General features: G+C 38.5%; 1 protein-coding gene across 1 annotated transcript in view; it reads left to right on the top strand.

Annotated features, from left to right (window-relative positions):
* Positions 1-13,379, top strand: part of meis1b (Meis homeobox 1 b) — an 87,482-nt gene that overhangs the window by 12,798 nt on the left and 61,305 nt on the right. The window contains exon 7 of the mRNA XM_037681172.1: positions 2,079-2,190. Coding sequence (XP_037537100.1) covers positions 2,079-2,190 — 112 coding nt within the window. The remainder of the gene's footprint in view (positions 1-2,078; positions 2,191-13,379) is intronic.

Raw genomic sequence — 13,379 nt, 5'->3', positions numbered from 1 at the left:
ACCTCCCAGCAGGCAATGCGCTCTTTTGTTCAATTACAGCTAATGCAGTAGTTTGCCATTTCCCCCTCCACTTTCTAATTATATTTTCAAATGGAATTTGTTAGAGAATTAGAAGAAAAAGGATAAAAAAATCACATCCTTTATTTCAAGCGGAGGCTCTTGAGTTTTTCACTGCTTGCTGCTTAACGTCCCCGGGGATCCTGTATGCAATTCTGTTCCACAGATCTCTGAATAAATAAGTTCTGCTCATTTTTTAAACGCTTCACTTTTTTTTTTTTCCCCCAAAAGAACTGGCAAAATCTGTATTTAACTGTTTGTGTTTTGAGCATATGTTCTGGATTACCTCACATCTGATGTTCTCTGGAGTCGGTCATGCATGGGTGTTTCATTTTTATTTTTTTTTTCATCTTCTATGGTCGGCAAAAAAAAAAAAAAAAAATCTGAGAGTTTGAAAATAAAAACCAATCATCTTGGTATTTTATCCCCGTTAAAATCAACATTTATCTACCCGATCAAAATTTCAGTCATGCTTTTGTGTGGTGACTTTTTTTTTTGTTGCAAAGCCTAATTTAGAAAATGATTACATCGTCCTGTAAACACTGGATTATAATTTCATAGCCACGGAACATTAAACGAGCATGAATACACTCCAAATGTGTTAAAATTTGCTGACTCGTATTTCTTTCTGTTCTTCTGCTCCATCTTTATTTAGTTTTAAACAAATTCTGTGTCATGAAATAATGTCTGCTTCTCTGTATGAAGTTAAACTCTTTTCACAGCAGCAGCAGCAGCAGTGCCAACTGTAGGATCCCAATTGAAACCAGTTGTTCCCCACAGTCTTTTTCTCCTCTCCTTTTTCTCCTCCTCCATGTGGGTTTCTATCACTCATTTCGTCACAAAGCCCTAAAAGCGAGATGCGAGCACCACATTGCCCCCTTGATATCTGCTTCATTTGATTTTCACAGAGCAAAGATAGGCTAACGCACGTGTGTGGACGAGGCTCGATAAGTGTTTGTGCTACGTGTGTTTTGTTTGTTTGTGAAATTGAGTTGTATCTAAGACATTTGATTCTATTTCCTCTTATTCTGAGGTCTCTTTTCTCCTGTCTTGAGCACTAATGCTGCTTCGCAAAGCACTGGGAGACATCTGGTGTGGTTTCAGTTAGTTGCTTTGTATGGGGCAGAGTTTTCTGTATTTCTCTGTCATTTATGCATTTGTTTGTTTGTAGGCATCATTTGATTCATCTCTAACTGTGTGATCTGTTGTCTGCCTTCCTGTCTCTTTACACTGTTTGTGGTGTGTGGTTATTATGTTTTCAATCCTCTATGGGCCATTTGCTAACCACTGTCCAGTGAGCAGCTGACACTCATCTGACCTTAGACACAACTTACTATATATATATACACTCGAATGTCCTGAGTCTGTCTCATCAGCTAAAACAGATTGGATTCAGTCCAGGTTTTTCCTGAAGTTACCTTAAATTCTTTTATTTGTTTTCACTCAGCCTCAGTTGGATTGGTCACGCAGTATTTTGTTTCACTTTGTTTGACTGTGGGAAAACATTTGCTTATTTGATTATGTCTCTGTTCTGTTGCCCAAAATGAAATTTCATTTTACATTACAGGTCATTTATGTTTATTTTCTCCTTTTTTGCTACATTGTTAGACAAAAACACAGGATTTACACTGATGTGGCAATCCTTGACTTATTTACCTCCCGCTCCCTCTGCCTGGATGACATCACTCCCTGGCGCTTGCTGTACCCTATCTTAAGTTGTAGCTGTTTCGTATTTTCATCTGCTAGTGGTTTGAGCCAAATGGAGGCAGCCGCGGATTGCATGCTTCAGAAAGCTGGAAACCAAAGCAACATGTTTGCTTTTTATTCGCCTCTTCATAAAGTCCTAATAATCTGCATTCCATAAAACCTTCCTTACTGCATGACAGGCCTAAGAGTTGGCAAGGATGATTTCATTTTAAATGTCATTTTGTGTATTTTTATGTCTCTTGTAAAATGAGGTACAAAAAATAGGACAGTTGAAAACATTTACATATTGACTGTTCTGTCTCTCCTCTCGACAGACGTCCTGGAACAGAGATCACGATGACACGGCGTCCACGCGCTCGGGAGGAACACCGGGACCTTCCAGCGGCGGGCACACGTCACACAGCGGAGACAACAGCAGCGAACAGGGTAAGAGTTAATGCAGCAGAAGAGTATAACAAGAGCACAACCATGATGAGAGTCCACTTGATTAGAATAATTTGCCAAGCAGACAGCAGGAAAGTTTCTTAGATGTCATTTAATTTAATGGAAAATTTGTTTTTGCTTGAAATAATTTGCAACAAATTATTGCCTTTAGTTTGAGACATACTTTTACAGACTTGAAGCAAAATAGGAACCATAAAAATACAAATGTGTTTTTTTTTATGTGAAAGATTGTGCAATCAAGAGCTGAATTGTCTGGCGTGAGTGGATGCACTGATTTGACGCAGTTTCAATGCGTTGTGAGAATATTTGTGTGAGCAGCCGCAGGAGAACATAGTCACGTTGTGGTTGCAAACAAACAACAGAAAAGTAACTCTACGTTGTGTTTTATTGAGGGCAGTGTCAAGTTGAGCAGTTTGTAGGGTTGCCAGTGGCAGCAGGTAGAACCTGAACGCTGCCAGGCCTTCCAGTTTGAAAAGTGAACACACACATTGTGTTGGATCTTACTGAGCCTTTCTGTGTGTTTTACCTCACGTATGGTACTTTTTCTCTTTCATTGTCACTCCTCAGTAATGGTCAGCACTGAAGACGTAGACATTAGTTTGAAACAAAAACTGAAATGTGAAAAAAGAAAGCCGACCGATGAAAGAGCTCTGAAATTACAGTGAAACGGGGCAAAGATGGAGACAAAGAGATATTGTGTAAGCGTGTGCGCCCTTCTATACCTTTGATGAGTAATAGTCTGGAGCAGCCAGCCAAAATCTGATTGGTTGCTCTAATGAGCGTGCTCTGTACCGAGTTTGGGCTCCTGCCTCTGTGACCTTTGCCCCTTATTGACCAAACTGACACTTCATTTTTCACATCTTTCCAATTATAGACTCGCTCCTTATGCTTGCCCCACTCCAATGACTCTAGCTCATCATCTCTCTGTCACCTCAAATCTCTGTTTCCCAACTCTGTCCGACTGTAGAAGGTTTCTGTTCGCTGTAGAGCCCACCAGAGGGTAAAAGTGAGGTAGAGTGCAGATAAATGTGTGCTCGTTGGCGTTTGGAAATTAGTGGCTTTAAAACACAATGCACTTTGTTGTGCTGTGTTTCTGCAGGAATTAAAAGTTGTTGGCAAACTATAGCTAAAGTTGAGTCAAGGCGAAAAAACATTGGAGAAAACATTCAGATTTTAAAAATTCATGCACTGCTGGGATTATAAAGGTCATAAAACTTGTGGTGACATTAAAATGATCATATCTTCTAATAAAGGCTTTATTCTTGTTTCAGGTAGAGTTCCAATAACCTGGAAATGTATTTTTAAATAATACTAAATTTTGTACTTTTATACTCGGAGCCTTAAAACCTAAAAGTGGAATTTGGCTATTGAATTTGTGCTGTTAAAATGTTAATCAAAACACAATCGTACAATTGTTCAAGTCAAAGCACTTTGGGTGAAGAAAAGGAGTTCGTGGTGCTCAGTGTTTGTCCGTCTGCATTTTCCGACCAGCGTTAGAGCTTTTCATTTTAAAGCTTGCACATGAACACAAAGAGCTTCAGACTGCGGTGACAACAGGACCGCAGGACATGTTGGACTGTGTTCAGGTTTATATGGGCTAAGAGCTATCTCTGCCACGTCACTTTGGCTCGGGTAAATTCTGTGTCATTCACTGGTAATCCCAGTAAGCTGGTTATTTATCTGTTTGGCACTTGGCTCTCTCTCTCTCTCCCTGACAGCTTCACCTCTTCCCCCTCTCTTGCACACTTTCATCTTCACGTCCTCCTCTTGCAGTTTTCCCTCGTCTCCCACCTACTCTTCAGTCTCTCTTTCAGTTTAATGTCAGCTGGTTTTCTCTCTCCTCATGCATCCCTCCCCTTTTGGGGGGGCTTCCATGCCTCCCACTCACTCTCAAACACCACGTTTTGTATTTCCTTCTTCTTTCTCTGTCTTTCACCTCTTTGTTTCTTATGCACTCTCTTTCATCCCCATTATGTTTTTCTCAGATTTGTTACATCTTTCTCACTCTTTAAGTTTGCAGATTTATATGGTTTTATTTTTTGCTTTCTTGCCTACTTTTATTTAATACTTCCTCATTATTAAAGTTTTGTTTGCCCCCCCCCCCCCCCCCCCCCACACACACACACACACACATTTCAACACTGATCTTATTTTGTTTTTGCTGATCTTCTTATTTTATGTACCTTCTTTACTTTCTCTGTTGCTTCTTAAATTTTACCCATTCTTTTTATTCTATTTACCATCGTGGACAGCCTTAATGAGTCCTCAGGCCTGAAATATCATAAATACAAAACAAAGGCTGCAAAAACAAGATTTATTAACAATTCCAAATAAAAGTAGTCAGCAAAACAAAAAAAAGACACTGGACATATACAGTGAAGGCCACTAATGAAATAAAGTTAGGATACTTTGCAACTAAATTGTGATAAAATAATTGCACATTATTTGTAGGAGTGCGGAAAGAATGAAGCCGTTTATTCTTTGTTTTATACATATATGTCATAAGTAAAATTTTAATTTAATTTCAATTGAAAATGTTCTATTTTTTCTTGCAATTTTGTGTTTTTAACTTGTTGCAAACAGTTGTAGACCAGTTAGGGGCTTAAAGCTTTAATAGGACACATATTTTATATATTTTTATTTTATTATGTATTTCACAACTTGCATTTTGTTCACTCTCTGTTTGGTTTTTCTATTCAGGCAGTAACGTATTTGACAAGTTTGAACGGTAAAAATTAGGTACGGTTCATTTACACCACTTCACAACAGAAGTCATTTCTGGGTTCTGTTCAATAAAGTAAAGCAAAAAATAGCAAACAATAAATAAAATAATAAACAAAAAATTTAAAGAGAAACAACAAAGTGATACATATATCAGAAGGTTTGGATTGGGGTCAGAGGTCACAGAATCAAAATGTTTCAGCGTTTAAAAATGTCAGCGTTCTCATGTGGCCCTGAAGAACAGTTCACTCCTGGGTGCCAACAATAATTCACCTTTAAAAACAAGAAACGTTCTAATCAACATTAGCTGTGATGTTGAGGGCAAGATTTCTGTCACTTTTTTGTCCTTCAGCGTAAAAAGTTGTGATATTTTCTAACATTTCTAATTTTGTCTTTCTTTCTTTTATCTTTTCATTGCTCTTTTTCTGCGAGTCTCCTTCTCTCCTCCAACTTCTAATCTGTTTCTGATTTCTTCCCCCTTGTCTGCTTATCATCTACTGTTCGTTCTTCTCTCCTCCAGCTGTCCCCTTCCAGCAAGAGCAAAGCTCAGAGGAAGGATGCTGGACAGAAGAAAACCTTTAAGAACTGGCCTTTCTTTTTCTCTTCTTTTCTTCTTTCCTACTTTCTTCTGGGGCTGTCACAGAGAAGACCACATGCTCTGCTCTTTTGTCTTAACGGGTCACTGGCCGGCGGTTTACAAAAGTCTCTGTTTTTCACATGGAGGTGCATCCTCAATTCAAAACAAAGGAGGCATCGTGAGAAATATTTATTGAAATATGTCATTTAACAAGAAGACAGATGATGAAAAGTGTTCAACTGGCAGATGTTTTGCAGAGATTTGTCAGTGTCAAAAAGGCAATGTGAAAAACAATCTGCCTTTTATTTTTACATATGGTGACAATTGTCACATGCTGCATCCTCACTTATGGTGTTTATGCTTTGACCACAATGCCCATGGTGTATTTTAGCACTAAATTCCATTGGCAGAAACTGAAAAAAATTGTGGGAGGATCACATTTGTTTCACACATGTCATTAAAATCAGTTCTGGGTGTCTCCTTTCTCCCTAAAGAGCATACAAAGAAGAAAGCCTCTTATTTTTTCTATTTTTCTCCTCCCTTTCTTCGAGAGATCTTTGTAAACATCAAGCAAGAAAAAAGTCACAGAGCAACTGTAGTTAATTAGCCCCTCTCTATTACTGTGTGTTAACTAGTGGCTACCAACAGCCTGCTTTGTTTAATACCCATAAGCACTGGAGAAGCTCGTCTGCAGCCTTGGATCATGCTCTTTTGAAAAAAAAAAAAAAAAAAAAAAAATATATATATATATCAAGTAATGTTTGAAGGGTAAAGGAAAAGCTAAAGGATCATATGCGCCTGTGATGGTGGGGAGTCCCTCATGTACTCTTTTTCTTTCTCGCAGTATAAAGTGCTCCTCTTTGCCTGTGTGAATTTGTAAGGACACCCGTCGGCTTCTCCGAGGGGCTGGCGTGCGAAGGAAACAGAAAAAACATTCAGGCACTGAACTGGTCAGCTGCAGCGATGTGGATGCGAGCTGAGAGAAAGGAGCAGAGTGTCTGCTCTGTTTTTGAAAGCTGTGCGGTTCCTCTTCGCTGGTCAGTCGTCCTGGGAGCGAGGCGATGACTGCTGATATTAGATATGTATCACCAATTACCCTGACTGTAAAGAGAACAGCGTGCCGAGCCAAAACAAATGGCTCCCTGTAAGGCTGAGTGTTACTGTTTGCCTAAATTGCTGGCCTCAGATTCTTGATTGTTGTGTGATATCCACCTCTGAGATTTGTGATTTAGTTTAGGCCTTTTGGACAATTAAATGTGCTGATTTATATGTGGTCCACCTAATTGTTACAAAGGTATAAAGTGAAAAATACTCTAATAATTTTCTTTTATTTGCATGGAATTGTTATGTATTGTGCACCAGTATTGTTTGTAAATTGCCAGAAATAAGGTTTATGAATCCAACAAAGTTCAGTCAGGTCGTCTGGACAGTTTCTTTATGCTGAAATGTTTCGTCTTTCATCCAAAAGACTTCATCAGTCGTCCGAGCAGCCACAACAAACTCAGTCTTAAAAGCACCTTCATAGTGGGCCGACCAGTTTGATGGTGCTCAGGTGGTTTCCGGAGTCCCCCCTCTCCCCCGCCAACTCGTCTGAGGCAGCCATGGCCAAAGTGGTTCAAAACATCAAAGTTCATGCTCAGTAATCCAGGTGGAAAATCCAACAAAGTTCATTCAGTTCATATGGTCGGTTTCATTTTGTTGAAACTTTTTTCATCAAACCACCTGAGCACCATCAAACTGGTTGACCCACTATGTGAAGGTGCTTTTAAGACTGAGTTTGTTGTGGCTCCTCAGACTGATGAAGTCTTTTGGATGAAAGATGAAACATTTCAACAAAAATAATCCGTCCAGAGGATCTGACTTAACTTTGTTGGATTTTTTACCTGGATTATTGAGCGTGAACGTTGATGGTTTATGAATGTTTGACCTACACACACAAAACAAGCGTTAGTGTTCCTTGAAGAAACACCTTTCACCCCCTGCCTTTCATGTCTGTTTTAAACTACGATCATCTTATGAGTAGAAGGGATGGAGTTATAGCTGTTTTAGTTAAATCTTGTAAATGATGATATGCACAACCTCATAGGATAATGCAACATCTTGTGAGAAATATTAGTGCTCAAAGTATGTGTTAAGGACAACCCTCAGATACTACCATCTCAAACTCTAGCTCAGTATCTGTAAAACTAAATTATAACTATGTTTTGTAGGCTAAGTCTGATGTAGGAAATATTCCTGATGTTGTCATGTGTCCATCCATCCATGTTTGGTGCCCTCTGACAAGGTCAAGCCTCCACAGACTTGCTGCTGTTGTCATGCATCTTATTGGGTCATTTCAGAACCTGGGTGGCAAACATGGACATGGACAGGGGGTCCAGACAATCAGCAGCCAGCCTCCGCTAGTCCAGTGATTCAGTTTTACATGTCCCCCTCAAAGTCACTCATTAATTGGTCCCGATTGTCCAGCAGACTGGAAGAGAGACCTGTACTTGTTTGTGTTATATTCCCCATGCGTGACTTGACTGGCTCTTTGAGCAGCTCAAAGATGTTTTCACTGTTAACAAAATGATAAGCACAACTTTAAACCACGGGTTTTATTAACTAATGCCAAAGCTCTTTCAGACAAAATAATAATATACATGAATATATATTAAGAAGCATCGCGTCTTGCTTGGTGTGTGTGTATTGTCTAGACATCGTCTAGACGTAATCGAGCAAGATCCTTGGTCCGATAATTGTCTTACTGGTGTCCAGCTTTACCAGTAATCTGTTTACATGTAAGGCTCTGTGGGTAGATAAAAGGTATGTGGTTCTTTTGATTTTTCTTCAGTCTGTATGACGAGGTGGGAGTAGAGTAGCTGGCAGACACAAACAGCATTCTCATTTTGATTTCTTCAGGGTGTGAACACTGGGAAGAGAAGGTAAAACAACAATAAATTAAAGGCCTAGCAGTCCTTGAACCTGCTGTGTTTCTACCAGTGTGTTTTATATTAAGATAAAAGGGACGAGTTTACAGCCATTTAGTTCAAAACATGATACAACACCTCATGTAATGTGTTAGCTCTTGGGGTATGTGAGGACGGTTCTCAGCTACTACCTTGCAAAATTTAACAATATCTGTAAATTTGTCTGACTGTGTTTGCTAATGTTGATTAGCTGTAGAAGTCATCCTCAGTTAGGGTGACTCCAAAACGTTCTCAGATGTAGATGAGTACCCAGTGGATACTTTAAGAGTTGTATCAGGACTTGTCCAGGTTAATGAAAATGGTTGTGTCTCGTTTGTCTCTGTGTGTTTTCCTGTGATAGACATGCACCTGTCTAGGGTGTACCCCACCTCTTGCACTATGACTGCTGGATACAGGCCCCATGTCCTTGAAACCCATAAAGGAGAAGTGGGTACAGAAAATAGATGGATGGATGATTCATGGGACGTTTTGCTAACAGGATTGATGCTAGCAGTTAATGTCAAAGTTTCAAGCACGGATGTCATGCAATGTGTAGTGCTTGAAGTATGTTTCTGAAATAGTCTCAGCTACAACCACTACAAATTTTAGCGCAATATCTGACTGAATTATAGCTGCTTTTGTGTTTGATAAGGCTGGTTAGCTGTGGTGGCCATTTTGGTTTGGTTTTTATTCCAAAAGTTAATCAGCTGTAAAATTACGTTGCGTGAATATTTTCAGAAAGTTTAACTTTCAACAAGTTAATGGAGCAAATTTAAACAAAAAAATATTGTACAATTCTTTAGTACTTATTATTTGTGTAGGGGTTCAGTCTCAGCTACTGCCACTCCAGATTTTTTTTTAAATATCTGTAATATTGACTAGATTATAGCCATTTTGCATTTGTAAGGTCAGTTGGTTGTGGCAGCTATCTTGTCTTAAACTGACTCCAAAAATGATCACTTTCTGAGTGTTTCTTTTAAATCCGTCCAGTGGTTCTTGACATATTTTGCTAACAGCCAGACAAAAAATACACAGGCAAAAACATTGTACTTCATATGTTGGTGATGGGATGACAATATGTGAAAGTCAAATGAACTGGAATGAAAAATAAATCAAGCTAAATGCTGTTGAAATGTTTTGATGGTGCTGCAGAGTCTTTATGTGTGTGTGTTCATAAAAACTCTAGATCTAACTCTTTGTTCACAGTAAAATACAACTGACAGAAAGGAGTAATTGGTTTAAAAACAGCTTTATAAATCATCCTGAACAACACTGTGTTGTTGGTAGCAGTGTTTACTCCTCCTTCGGTAGATTTACTGCATCTCAAACATCATTACCTGTAGTTACCTGGGAAAAGTAAAGGCTCTTGGGTGCCCAGCCACTCCGAGCTTTACAACCTCGCGCTATCACAGTAACTGACTTGTCCGTCATCAGGTAATGACTCATGTAGCAGAAAATCATGACCCTTGTTGACTTTTTATTGCCTTGTACGAAGCAAGCAAGTGGCTTGAGTTTGCCCTTCTCAAAAAAGAGGAAATTGTATTAAGTTCCCACAGTGAGAAGTCAGTTTGCTTTTAGGATTAAGGCTGTTGTCCCACAGCTGCTGAGGTCGCGAGGTAAAAGAGGCTCTGAAATCAAAGCAAACACAATAATTTCCTCTTCTCTGCTTCCATCAGTGAACATGAGCTGATCCTCTGCTTGTTCAATCACATCCACTATCTTGGTTTTATTGACTTGAGTCAATATTTCATGTGTGAGAAGGTGATCATAAAACAATTTGATAAATTATTCAAGTCTGTTTGACTTGGAGACTTTGGGAATTTTGTGTTTCTGACTACATTCAGTGTGTTAGTTTTAGATCCTTGCACATTTGTACAATTTTTCTCACGCTTTCTTATTCATCGTCCCCCTGATATGGACTTTTTGTGGAAACACTGGGTGGAAGCGCATATTTGAAGCTGAACGGCTGTTTTCTCTCATCTCTGTTACTTTCCCTTTCCTTCATTCAGTCCGTGTCTCCATCTGTTTGTTGGTTATATGTGGGCCTGTTTGCATGACCAAAGAAATGCAAAATGTAGCTCGGACTATTACAATATGGCTTGTGTGCAGAATTTACATGAAATACATATTCATTCATGACGTGTATGAGCACAAAAAAAAAATCTTCCTTCATGCTCCTCTGCCTCTCATATGCCTACACTTAGTGTCTGTTCCTACCCCGAATGTTTTCTCTTGCATTATTTTTAATCCTTTAAATACCACAGTTCTAAAAATGTTGGGACATTGTACAAAATGTAAATGAAAGCAGAATGCAAAGTTTCATAAATCAATTTTTTATTCACAATGAAACAAAGATAACATATGAAATGTTTACATTAAGAAATTGTGTGCTTTTTTAGGAAAAAAAGTAGTTTTGAGTTTTACGACAGCAATACATCTTAAAAAAGTTTTGACAAGTCATGCTTACATTTGTGAGGTATTTGCTCTATTTAATAACAGACTGTAAATATTTAGGAACTGAGTTTTTGGAGGAGAATGTCTCCTTCTTGTCTGACGTACTGTAACTGTTCAACCGTCCTGTGCTTTTACTGCTGGATGGGAGCAATAATGTTCTGAAGCGTCTATATACATTCATGCATTGATCATGTCTTTCCCGATGTGTAAGCTGCCCAGGCAAAAAGTACAAATGTACCCCCATATCATCAGAGAGGAAGATTTTTGAAATGTGCATGTATTGCTGGTGGGATGGTCCCTCTCTTCTGTAACGTAAAGGACATGACAGCAATTCCAAAAGAACTTTCATATATCAATTTATCTGACCACAGAACAGGTTTCCTCCATTCATTTTAAATTAGCTTTGGACCAGAGAAGATGAGGTGAAGTTGTCACTGAGCTAATGTAGTGATGTCAATAACCAAATCCACCTTATGGACCACTAACATGTACAACCTTTTGTTGTCCAGTACCAATCATGTCTCACAAGTCTTGCACCAATACAATTCAAAACGTCTCCCTCTCTCTCGCTACATACAGTACATAAATATGCATATATAAATATATAAATATATATATATATATATATATATATATATATATATATTCTTTTTTTTACTCAAAGTAATTCATTCTTTTGTTTAAATAGGTAATGTACTTATTACTATGTTCCTTTGTAAATAATATTATGAGATTTGAAAATCATTGCATTCTGGTAATATTTACATTGCACAGCACACATTATCCCAACTTTTTCAGAATTAGGGTTGTAAGTAAAAAAAAAATCAATGCTAAATCAGTTAAAATGCACATTGATGCATTCGTGTTGTTCACTGTTTAAAAGATGAGCTTCACTTCATTTGCTTCACTGCAAACGCAAGCGGGAGGGAAATGTATCTTTAGCTCACATGGTATAATTGTGGCACCCTAATGATGTAGACACATTCTCACTGTCTGTTTACAGGAAGCACTCTTCTTTAATTTGTGAGTGGTGTGAATTCCAAATGCCTATATCTAATTACTGGTGTTTGCTAAAATACACTATTTACACTCCCTCTGTAGCCTTAGAGATGCCTCGTGTTCCAGGGTGGGGAGATCTAAAAAAGACCTAAATGTTCAGTTAAAATTTTAGATGTGATATATTTCTGTTTTCAAGGAAATTGCATTAATAAGACATTTCACAGTTAACATCTCTTTAAATTTGTTTCCACACAAAGTCTCTTGTTTAAGTCTTGTCAGCTGAATGCTCCGTTTATGTTTGTTTCTGTACAAACCACCATACTTTGCTCAATTATAGTGCAACTGTGTCCAAAAAGAAGATGCTACTTTTGTCAAATTACTAGATAACTCCTTTGAGAAGTAAATTCTTCAGTTTTGAATTACAGATAAACTATTTAAAATGTGTTGTTGCATTTGTCATGCAAATGAATAAAAAAGAGGTATACTCTTACACGTATATGTACATGAGGTGTTTGTCGTGTGAAAGGTTTTGTGTTCTTCTCATGGAAGTGCAAAACAGTCACGTATTTGTGACTGGTCCTTATTGAAACGTGGGCGATGATGTTTTTGTCTGTGTGTATGTGCAAAATATGTCATAAACCACTGGACAAACTGGACAAATTAGATGTAGTAGAAGTTAGCATGTATTCACAACACAAAGCTTGAATGTGAGATCCTGCAACCTTGTGTGAGAAGCATGTTCCATCAAAATGACTGTAACTTTGTCACGGGCCCAAAGACACACAGACGTGCTCTCAAAGGGAAAAAAAATCAGTTTTGTATCATGCCTGTACAGGCTCATAGAGAATCTGACAGTGAAATCACAGCAACTCATCCCTGATGTGTCACAACATATTATGAATAGCCACTAAAACAACCTGAAACTCTCCCTCCTTCTGTCTTTGCAATCCTGTCACTGCTGACTGTGTCTCCCTCCTCCTCGTCACTTGAAAAGGAGCTGAGCTCAGGGCCCAGGAGGCTTGTGATCAGATAGATGTTAACTTTTCTCTGATATCAGACTGGAAGCAGAATTCAGGCCATTTGTTCTGCCAGTGAACAGCAGAATCAAAGGTGAGGTGGAGCATTTTCATGAATACTTTTCTGTCTGTTCATGCAGACGGCTACGATTACGGCTTCTTTACAGGTAGTTAAAACAAAAGGATGAGAAATAGATTTGTCAGAAAAAAATATGAAAAGGAATGAAGAGGAAGTGCAAAGAGACTCATTTGACTGATGGAAAAGCCTTTCTGTGTAACTCTTACACAAACACACAAAGACCATGATCTATTTAAGCTTTTGATAAAGAGATTAGTCTCATCATCCTGCTCTCTTTAGGGGGTCCTTGTTCAGGACATCCAGGCTTTCCTCATACGTGCTCCTGTTGGAAAACCCTGATTTGAATTATTCAATTAGCCCAATTTGGGGATATATACATG

Source organism: Nematolebias whitei, chromosome 1 (genome assembly GCF_014905685.2).
Source record: "Nematolebias whitei isolate Nwh7 chromosome 1, NemWhi1, whole genome shotgun sequence".
NCBI lineage: Eukaryota > Metazoa > Chordata > Actinopteri > Cyprinodontiformes > Rivulidae > Nematolebias > Nematolebias whitei.
The sequence above is the reverse complement of the archived record's forward strand: the minus strand, read 5'-3'. Positions and strand labels throughout refer to the sequence as shown.